We start from the raw sequence: 11,239 nt of genomic DNA, 5'->3' as shown, positions 1-11,239 counted from the left end.
TAAAATATGAAATACAAAATAGAGATTTTTAGGGTAAAATTGACCACTTTTTCTATTTCCTAATGACTAGTATAATTTTAAGTAATGTTATAATACTTAATAAATTTTTATTAAATTAATGTTTCAAAAATTATATTGTTGATTATATGGTCTTAACATGCACACCAAGTTTTGTGCTAATTGGATGTCATTTGCTATTCAATTTAGAAGGCCATCTTTTATGCACAATTTTTAAATTTAAAAAAATTAAGATTTAAACACTTAATTAATGACATAATTATCGATCTTAGATCATCATGAAATTTTGTAAGCATGTAAAGTACAAGAAGAAAATCTAATATAACGATAGATTTATTAAAATTCGCATCCACTAAAGAAATACTAAGTAGTGTAATATTGTTTAAAGTTATATTTGTAATTGCCAAGAATGAGTTGACATAATACAATCAATTTGTAGAGGCGGGAACTTGAATCAAATAACCTAGCACAGTTGAAGAAGAAGAAAAAGACAAGGAACAAAGAAGAATACTAGTCCTCTGCCTAGGTCTGAGGGCAAATACTTATATTAGATTGATCTCAAGAACGATTTACTACAATATTTCTCTCTCTAGGATTCTCAATGAACCTTCCCCCTCTTTCAGGAGGATCTCTTACATTATAGAGCCTCTTTCCACTGATCTTGGCCCTCCATTTGTTGATAATGTAGGCCACTACTCGAGTGCTTGTCCCATCAGACGCCTTCCCAAATCTTCTGTGAGTTACGGCCACTAAGACAGCACTATTCAGGAGTCTTCTCCACATAAATGCGGCTAGGAGGTTTGGTGTAGTGCATTAAATATGGTGGCAGTTACCATCCCTTTAGACACATCAGGACTAACCCCATTTCTAAAACTCTTCCTCTATAGTGTGGCCTCATCAGTCTCGGATATGACGTGTGACACTATTATCTTATTAAATTTTTATATCCCACAATATTGGTGTAACTCAAATCCAACCTTATATATGAAGAAAAAGTAACCCAAAAAATAAAAGAAATAAATTACTTGATGATCTATATTAAGAAAGTTGTCAATGGATTACCATTAAATATTTATATAATATATGAATTAAAAATAATCAAATCCAAATAGTTGATCATCCTTTATAAAAGCAAGTCTATGTTTTTTATGGTTGAATAAGAGATTTGAGATTCAATTCCCGCCTATATCAAAACTAATTGGTATCTTAATCTGATGATAAAAAGTGCAATCAACAAAAGCAGACACATAGATTAAAATTCTATAATTTTTTTTTTTAAACAACCATGTCTCTACCATATATCTATACATATAATCAATGATTATATAATTTGCAAAGAATCCAGCCCATGCCTAGGGGTGTCCAACAAAACCGCAGACCCGACCCACCCAGCCAAACCGACCGGATCCGAACCGACCACCGTCCGACCCAACGACTTGGTGGTCGGCGACGGGTCCCTACCATCTCAAACCGATTCCGACGGGTCAAGTGGCGGGTCTTCCCTTCCAAAACCCGATCCACCCGACCCGACCGTGATATATAACCCAGCACTTAACAAATCTCAGTTCACCACTTAGTTCTTTGAGTTCACTTGGCCTCTCTCACTCTTTCACTCTCTCGATCTCTCAACAGCCAACTCGCTCCACCGATCTTTAGAACTTTAGATCTTCGAACCATCGAACTTTAGATCTTCGAACCTCCACCGATCTACGATTCTCCTCGATCTGTGATTCTCCTCCATCACACCATCGCACCATCGCCGATCTGAAATAATCTCTCTCGGGTTTGATTTTCAGTCATTTTGTCTCTTTATTTCTTTGTTTCAGTCTCTTGCATGTTCAGATTTGCTATCAGTTCTCTTATCTCTATTTGTGTTCTTCGGATGGGCTACTAGTATTTAGGTTTGTAGATTTGTTCTTTCAGATTTGTGGAATTTGTTTCAAGTTTGTTCTTTGATTTTTGTCTTTCAATCGGAGTAGGATCTGATTGCTGTCCACCCGAGCCCGATCCGACTCGACCCGTGATTTTTCACGGTTAGCGGCGGGTCCGCCGTCCAACCACCCGACAAGATCGGGTCGGTTCCGGGTTGAGCCCAAACCCGAACCGACCCGACCCGTGGACACCCCTACCCATGCCCAAGCCATTTTTTAGCCCAATATGCTCAATGTCAACCTGCTAAACAGGGCCCACATAGAGGAAAGAGCTCTTTAGCTCTTGTTAAAAGGATAAGGTGTCATAACTTGTGGCACAACTTGTGCCACAACTCGCCCATGTAGCTAGTTGTGGTTGGTGGAGGGGTGTCCTTACATGTACCCACCATCACCCTCCACCAACCACAACTCACCACATGGGCAAGTTATACCACAAGTTGTGGCACTAGCAATGCTCGTTAAAATCAAATAGAAAAGCAAGCTGGTGCAAGCCCAATTTGAGCAAGATCATCGAGACATCTACGCGTGGGGAAAAATGAGATAAGAGATGTTAGCATTAGCTTTAGAACGTTATAGCTAAGGGGCAGATTCCAACCCACTTCTCGGAGGTAAAAACAACAGAGGACTTCACCTTTCTCTTTTAAAGAATGGCCTTTACATTGCCCTATGTTGATTCCCACTTTCACTCTTTTGCCTCGAGATTGGAGCTCCACTTGCAACTCACAAGGCTCCCATTCGCTGATGGGCAGGGAGCAGTTGATAATCCAACCAGCCCATTTTAATAGTAGGAGAAAGGAAAACGCTCCTTGCTTATCAAAGGCTCCGACCCTTATAAAACTAAAAGAACAATCCCCAATTCTGTGCCATGAACCCCCACTCAAGAACGAGAAAGACTAGCATTTCTCATTGAACAAATACAGGTGATGGTGGCTGTTGGTCTGGCAGAGAGAAATTGAAGAAGACGGTTATGTCGATCCAGAGAATATAAGAAGAAGAAGAAGAAGAAGACAATGGAGATTCTGGTCTGGTGCCTAGCGAGAGAAGAATAAGGAAAACTTCTTAAAATTTGTGCCAGTTTGGTTTTGATTTACCAGCTAAAATGCCCATTTTCTCGATACATCTGATATTTGGGGCAGTATATATATATATATATATATATTTTTTTTTTTGTACTGGCTCACTAATCGATACGACAAATATCAACCAGTATGATAAAGTATATTAAATTAGGACAAAACTTAGGTACAATACCTTATGTGTTGTTCCTTATGTTCCCTTCTTAAGAGTCAGCCATGTGGCTACTTAATTGAAAAGTACACTTCCATCCCATGAGAAAAAATTCACATGGCAAAATCTTAAAAAGAGAACCTAAGGAACAATACCTAAGTCTTGCCCATCAAACTAGGGGTGTGCGTGGTTTGATCAGTGTGATTTTTTCTTAAATTTATCACTGAACCGATAGGGATCGGTTTTCCCATAACCAAAACCGATGCACACTGACAAGTATCGGTTTTTCAATCAATAGCGGTGCAGTTTTTTGCAGTCAGTTTCATTGGTTTTGTCGGTTTGAAATATTAAAAAAAAATGTTAGTCATTAGACTCATTACTCAATCACAATTAGGTCCAACTATAACAATAAGATAATAATTTTTTTGACCAAATAAATGTTTTACAATGAATAAATCTTATCAAAAATATTTTTATATTTTTATATTATCAATATCTTAAGTTAAGTTAGCATTAGTGCTTTAGAGAGAGAGAGAGAGAGAAAAAAAAAAAAGTCAGTTGCAAGCCAATTGGAAAAGTGTATATCATGCAAACCACAAAAGTTTAGAGCATTCACATCAATATAATCACAAATTAATTAGAAAATACCAAATTATCTTAAAATAGAGCAATAATTCATACTTTAAAGTTATAATACCATAAATAAATAAAAATCATATATACACAACCTTTAACTATTAGTTAAAAAGACTAAAAAAAAAAAATTATTATAAGAAAGAAAAATTTTATACCATGTGTTTTATTGTATATAATTCATATTCATTTAGGTAAACTTAGCGTGAGTTTGGATAGAGTTGAAAGTTCTTTTTAGCTACACTTACGTTTCTGTTAGTGGGACCCATGCACTATTCACGAAACTCACATACTTTTTTTAGCAAAATTCTCATTAAAATTGAGTCTCACGATATTATTCACACATTTAAAAGTTATTTTACTACAGTGTTTTCAGTTTTCAGCAATAAGCGGCATCCAAATAGACCAGGAGGAGTATTCTTATTATCTTTTTCTTTTCTTTTTTGGCGAGAACACCATTTTAGTCCCTACATTTTGGGGTTACGGTCAATTTGGTCCCTAGATTTTAGTAGCAGTCAATTTGGTCCCTATTATTTTCAACTTGTAGTCAATTTAGTCTCTAACGTTAACTCACTAATGGAAAATGTTTACGTGACAAACAGTTTGCCTTGTTGGCGCACATGTGGCTAACATAATAATATAAAATCAATTAATCAAATATTATAAAAGCCACGTCAGCATTTTAATAATAATAAAAAAATCTATGTCAGAAAAAAAAAATCTGAAAAGATTAATTAAAAGAAAAAAAATAAAAAAAAATGAATTTTTAAAAGAATCCTCACTTCCTTTTATTTTCTTTAGAATTCTTGCACTTTCTTATTTTCCAAACACAATATACCCTGCAACACCCAACACCCAACAACACCACAATATGAAATCAAATCCCAATACCGTGTGTTTAGCCAAAAAAATCCCAATACCCAGCCAAAATCTCACGGTCGCTGAGTTTGCTTGCTACTTTCAATACTTTCGTTTGCATGTTTCACAAGACAATGTAATTCTAAAATTGTAAAAGGCAATTTCACCAACAGTTGGATGGAAAGCTAAAAATGACATGGACCGCCATATGTCCATGGCTATCTTAACAAGATCAAAACATTCTGAAACCAAGTCCTTCATGTAAACTTTGTGTTTCAGGCACCATGTATCTGCATTATCGTAATCCTTGAGTTCCCAAACATCAAAATGGTAAGGATCGGCACGAAACATTTGGAATATTCGGAGATGCCCATGGAAAACTCCAAAGGAGACAGAGCCTTTGGGCGAAAATTCAATGGGTGGATCGATATAGCTTAATCATTCTGGATCGTTGAATGGATCGAACACTAAAAAGCCTTTGATCATATTTTCTTTATCTGTATCCACCCAATGCAGCTTCCTATTGCAGGCAACAACACCAGCCTGCAGAGTCTTTATTTTGAAGGAATTCAATCTTCGGTCCCTTGGCGACGAAACGACTAGATTTGAATCACACCAACTAAGTTACGTTTGCAAATCTTTATTTCACCGACTAAACACTTGATATTGGGATTTGATTTCATATTGCGGTGTTGCTGGGTGTTGGGTGTTACTGGGTTTATTGTGTTTGGAAAATAAGAAAGTGCAAGAATTCTAAAGAAAATAAAAGAAAGTGAGGATTCTTTTAAAAATTCATTTTCTTTATTTTTTTTCTTTTAATTAATCTTTTCAGATTTTTTTTTTGACATAGATTTTTTATTTTATTAAAATGCTGATGTGGCTTTTATAATATTTGATTAATTGATTTTATATTATTATGTTAGCCACATGTGCACCAACAAGACAAACCGTTTGCCACGTAAGCATTTTTCTTTAGTGAGTTAACGGTAGGGACTAAATTGACTACAAATTGAAAATAACAGAGATCAAATTGACTGCTACTAAAATGTAGGGACTAAATTGATCGTAACCCCAAAATGTAGGGACTAAAATAGTATTTTCGACTTCTTTTTTTTTTGTTAACCATGGACTTATTAAAAAAAAAACGTGTAGTGGTTTTCTGTTTTTGTTTTTTCAGATCAACGTGACACTCTAAGCTTTATAAAATTTTTTTTAAAAAAAAATGGTGGATAACTTAGAAATCAAAACGTTTGAGTCGGGCAAGAGAGGCCAGGTTCTTGACCGTGGTCAAACCCGAAACGACACTGCATTGTCTTCCATTTCCATCCATGATACTGGCTTCAATCTCCACCGTTCCATTCGCCGTTAGTGCAGATCCACGGCCAGAATTAAACAGAGGATCGGTTTCCAGTTCTTTAACCTGTTTTTTTAAGCTGTGACAGTACCACATAATTGGACATAATCTTGTGCCATAATTAGTCAAAAGTGTCTTGTGTCACACAGCTTGTCATATGATGAATTATAATCGGCAAAAGTGTGTCAGTAAGCCAATCATAACTCGTTATGGAACAAATTGTGGCACAAAATTATGCTCAATAATTTGGTACTAGCATATATATATATATATATATATATTTTCATATTAACCACAAAACGTGGCACTGTCATTTATTCTGTTTAGATCATTGTTCTCTACTTTTCTCTTCATCAGCTCTACTCTAACTCTGGCTCTCTCTTCTGCAAATACGGAAGACTGAAGCATCAATGGCGACGCTAAGGTGTAATCTACCTAAAAAGTATTACCTTCTGAGTTGGGGGGCATGAGGATGATTTCTTTCTAGTAATTTACTAAGCATTTATTTTCTCTTTTTTCCCTTATTTCTATCTCTATATAATATATATGAATCGGTCGGTATGGTTTGTGGGTCGGCGCCGGCGTCGGAAGGGTCATCAAGTTCCGTTCACCGGCATCGGCTCCTTCGGTCGGCTCAAAGTTCGGTGCGGTTTGGTCGGTGAGGTTGGGTCACTGCTCACCCTATATCAAACAACAAGTCAACAACTACCGAAATGAACACGAACCGTTACGCGCCTTTTGGAGGTAAATGCACCGTTTGATGATATGGTTTAGCAATTTTCCTTGTTTAGAAGAGTTATGTCGGCTTCCTATATAATTCTAAAACATGTCTGTGTGTGTCGTGTCTCATTGATTCGCTTTTAACACGAGGGCTAAAAAATTCAGCCAAACACAATTCACAGAGGTTTTACTCTTTCTTCATCATAACAACATTCCCATTCCCAACCAAGGTCTCTCTCTTTCTCTCTCTCTCTTTGTGTGTTTTTTTCGTGCAATTCTTATATTCTTATTGAAATTATACAATATTAGTGCACTAGATACATTATCAGCAACCACAATTTTCATATTGTTTCATCTCACAAAATTGTGTCTTAAATAAAATTAGTGTATTGTTTTCTTGAGTGGCACAAAATTTTAGATGTTCGATTTGAGATTATCAATTTTGAGTGCGAATATGCAATGAATAAATATATAAACAATTCAGATGGAAAAAAAATATGAGGGCGGTGCGTGTTAATTGATTTTCTTTTTTTTCCATTTGTTTATTTTATTTTATACTAGTGGGAGTAGAAGAATGGAATAAATATTTACAACAATAAATTGGAACCCTTAATTGGTATTGAATATAAACTCGACCCAAACCATTGGAAAATTGTGTAATTTCCCGTGTTTGTTTTTGGGTTCTCTGCAGGCTCTGAACTCTTTTGATTTGCATGCCTAAGCTTTTCTGTCATGCCTAAGCTTTTCTGTCATTTCTGGTATTTTAACGAGGACATGTTTTGATGTTAATTAGAAAAATAAAGAAAGAAAATATTTATAAATAATGATTATTTTAATAATTTTAGGTCCACTTGTTGCCCTTCTACATATAATTTTTTAAACTACTTTATCTTTCAACCTGTCCTTTTCGGTTTGAACATTTTTCCTGCTTTCTTTTCTTGCCCCCCAAGTCTGTTGGTCTCTATCCAGCTAATATATATGCAGAGTGAGGACATATCAATGTATGTGTTAGTGGATGTAGTTTGTAGTGGAAGCCTAAGTTTATATAATTGAACTGTGTTACGCAGGCTTTATAATTTGGGTGAACGACTAGAGTCTTTAAACATTCAGTGTAAAGCTCAAATGGGTCATCATCGTCATCTTCTTCTTCTGCTAATTTTAACCTCATTTTCATTGAAGTGCCAGTCATGGGGTTGGTTCTCTCCTCCTGCAGAGAATCAGTTTGATGAGAAAGCTTCTGGTACAAAGGATAATTCTGGCCTTGCTGAATTCTCCATGGAAGGTTTTAATGATCCGAATGGAAAAAGGCTAGTAGAAAGTGCTAAGAAGAAATTGGTTGGTACAAACTCTTGTTGGCAAAATGCTTACCAGCATCTCTTTGCCGGATGCTCAGAGATTTTTGCAGTGGAAGAGAAACGATCTAGATTTGCTTGGCATCTTGGTGATTGTTTTCAAAAGGACTGTGGCAGGCCACCTTTTCCTTTCTGTGACCCAAAATCTGCCATGGTTAAATGCTTAAAGAACTTAAATGAAGATGAGCATAAGGTTTACCTTGAATTCTATCTTGAAACTAACTCCATCTGCCATCAGTTACAGTAAGTGTTATTTCTTCACATAGTTTAAATAATTTCTTTTCCTTGTATAAATGAACCTAAAAACATAGGTTTTATTTTTTTTGGATGCTAATTTCAGGGTTCACGCATTCAAGCAACAAACAGAGAGATTGGTAAATGAATTGAAAACTTCAGCCCAACTTGCTGAAGAAAAATTAGAAATTATAGAAGGCAAAACAGAATCTCTATTGCAGAACTCAAATGAAATTTATGATTCTTTGAGTTCCATTGATACTCGAATTCAACTAGTAGCTTCAACAACTAAGGATGTAGGAGATCATATAGATGTTGTTCTCAAACATTCAGAAGTTTTATATGAGCAATCAAAGGAGCTTGCAGCTTCTCAATCAGAGTTGCAAGAAGGACAACTGGAAATGAGAAGAAGTTTGGTGGATGGGATGGCAACTCTTAAAGATTCTTACAACATTTTGGGCCAAGAAATAGATAATTTAAGAAATGAGGCCATTGAATTAGAGAAGGGGATAACTAAAGTTGGCGATGCAATGTCTATGAAGATGAGAAGTCTGCAAAGCAAAGCGGACGACATTGGGAATATGGCAGGGGTTTCCTTAGACAAGCAGCAACTACTTTTAGATGGGCAATCCACAGCACTTGAGGGTCTTCAAATTTTAACTAAATTTCAATCCAAAGCACTGGAGGAGAGCAGGTAAAATAGGAAACTAAATGATATATTAAATTAAAACCATTGAATCTCAGTGAATATTTTTCTGCTTACTAATGAATTACAGGAGTACTCTGCAACAGTTAGCTGAATATGGCCACAGACAACAGGAAGAGCTTCTTCGGCGGCAAGAACAGATTCAGAGACTTCATGACAACTTGATGGAAAATTCGAAGTCAATTTTGGCTGCTCAGGTTAGCATTTTCTTATGAACTGTACATTTTTTTTATTATTATTATTTAAAATAAGAGCAAAGTAGTTGCTTGGATTAGTATTCATTATTTTGACATATGGAATCTCCATCTCTGCTTTTAGGAATCTTTTGAATCAAAGCAAGCAAGCATGTTTATTGCTGTAGATAAGCTGTTTGCTTTGCACAATGCCATGCTGCTTGAATCGCGATTAATCAAAGCTTTCTTTGTGTACTGTATATCAATCTTTATCATCTACATGTTCACTAGCACGAAGCAAACATACAAAGTCAGACCCTGGCTATATATCGGTATGTCTGACTACTTTTCCTTATTATATATATATATATATATATATCATTTTTAAATTTGGAAACCAATATTACCATAAAATTAATTTTTTCTGCAGGACTTTGTGCTACATTCATCATTGAAGTTGCAATACTTAGGCTTGCAAAGGATGATAATATTGAACAAAAATCATGGATAATAAATTTGGTCAGGTCACTCTTTTTGCTTCTTGCTTCAATTCAGATTCTACATGCCATATACACATACAGGTATGCTGAAATAATGAAAAAAATAAAATTTGGGTAAGAACTAAGAAGATTCATTTCTAGATTCCAAATTTAATTGAGTGCTTTGTAAATCATGCAGAGACTATGAAGTGCTGAACCATCAGATGCTACTAACATTAATTGAGAAGATTAATGTCATGCAAAGATACAAGGAGTTGGCATGGGACATGGATAGTGATGTAAACTGGTCAACATGGATGGACACTGACTTACCGGAAGATGTAAGCAAATTTGAAGACCCTGACTTCATAGTTCCAGAAGAAGTTGGAGAAAATTCAATCATGACCACTTCAAATACAAGACGTTATAATCTACGCAGCCGTCGAGTTCATTGAGAATGTTCTAGAGTGCTAGTATTAGTTTCCATGAACTCGACAATCTTCTTAGTGCTAGTGTTAGTTTCCAACAAAAATTTACGATAATGTACTTTCAGATCAAACAGTGTATGTATTGGTTTCTTAATTTGGTAAACTTTTATGTTCAATAGAAATTTTTTTGATGCTACTTGATTGTGGGGGTAAAAATACAGTGTTTAAAGATTTTGCTAAACTCCTGTCTTTTCCTTGTCTTATTTAAACATTTTCATATTATTTTTTAGATGGATGTGAGTGGAGTGGGTGCAGGGCTTCCAATGAGAAGCATGAAATAGAAGTTCTTTGGCAAACTAAATTTGACCATTAATAAGCAAGAGATCTATTCTATTAATAAGGTCCATTAATATTTCTTGATCAATACTGAGAAGTCACTTGTGCAACACCCAGATAAGTTTCATATTGTACATTCTCTTCCGCCTTTTGTATATATATATATATATATATATATATATAGAAGTCTAATTTAAAAACACCCAGACAATTCCTCAAGCCAAATTACATTTAAAAGCTTAAGTTAGCAAACAGAGATTTCCCCTATTGCTTTTCATTCATTCTCTGCCTCACACACTCTCTCTCTCTCTCTCACACACACACACACACACTGGTTTTATCAGCTTTTGCTTGCGCTATCTTCTCCAGAACCACTGCTTCTCCACGTAACCATAACCATATCTGCTATAATATAACCAGCATCTTTCATTTGAAGAACTCTTACTATTGGAATTTTAGAATTCTTGAAAAAAAATTGGGGCAGAGTTTCATGTTCTTGAAAATAAACCCTTCATCATCTATATACTAGTATTATTGAAACAATTGATGGGTTTCCATAATGGCCCAGAATCCCATTTGAACGGGGTGGCTTACTGGCTTCAGACCAATAGAACATGGAGGTAAGGGGCACCAAAATATTGAAGTGATCATATAGTTAATGGCTGTAAGTTAATTTAGTACAACAAAGAATTTTCTGCCAAGAAATCTTATAGTGTTGAGTTTTAATATATATTTCATCAAAATTTGTACGGGAGCGAAAATTGGTTTAAAAGAAGAGAAATAGACTTAG

At 35.4% G+C, this 11,239-nt stretch overlaps 1 protein-coding gene across 3 annotated transcripts; it reads left to right on the top strand.

The window, feature by feature from the left end:
- The first annotated feature begins 6,332 nt into the window (after positions 1-6,332).
- LOC126731250 (protein GAMETE EXPRESSED 1-like) lies at positions 6,333-10,376 on the top strand. 3 transcript variants are annotated; one of them, XM_050435028.1, is made up of 7 exons: positions 6,333-6,765; positions 7,809-8,336; positions 8,434-9,021; positions 9,104-9,230; positions 9,352-9,538; positions 9,637-9,787; positions 9,885-10,376. In XM_050435028.1, the coding sequence occupies exons 2-7, from the start codon at positions 7,864-7,866 to the stop codon at positions 10,138-10,140; spliced, it is 1,782 nt and encodes a 593-aa protein (XP_050290985.1). In that variant the 5' UTR covers positions 6,333-6,765; positions 7,809-7,863; the 3' UTR covers positions 10,141-10,376. The 3 variants fall into 3 exon arrangements, with proteins under 3 accessions (XP_050290985.1, XP_050290986.1, XP_050290987.1); XM_050435029.1 differs by lacking the exon at positions 6,333-6,765 and adding an exon at positions 6,782-6,971; XM_050435030.1 differs by lacking the exon at positions 6,333-6,765 and having other exon boundaries at positions 7,003-8,336.
- Positions 10,377-11,239: the final 863 nt, after the last annotated feature.

This window comes from Quercus robur, chromosome 1 (assembly GCF_932294415.1).
Source record: "Quercus robur chromosome 1, dhQueRobu3.1, whole genome shotgun sequence".
Taxonomy (NCBI): Eukaryota; Viridiplantae; Streptophyta; class Magnoliopsida; order Fagales; family Fagaceae; genus Quercus; species Quercus robur.
Note: the sequence above shows the minus strand (reverse complement) of the source record. Positions and strands in the feature narration are given on the sequence as shown.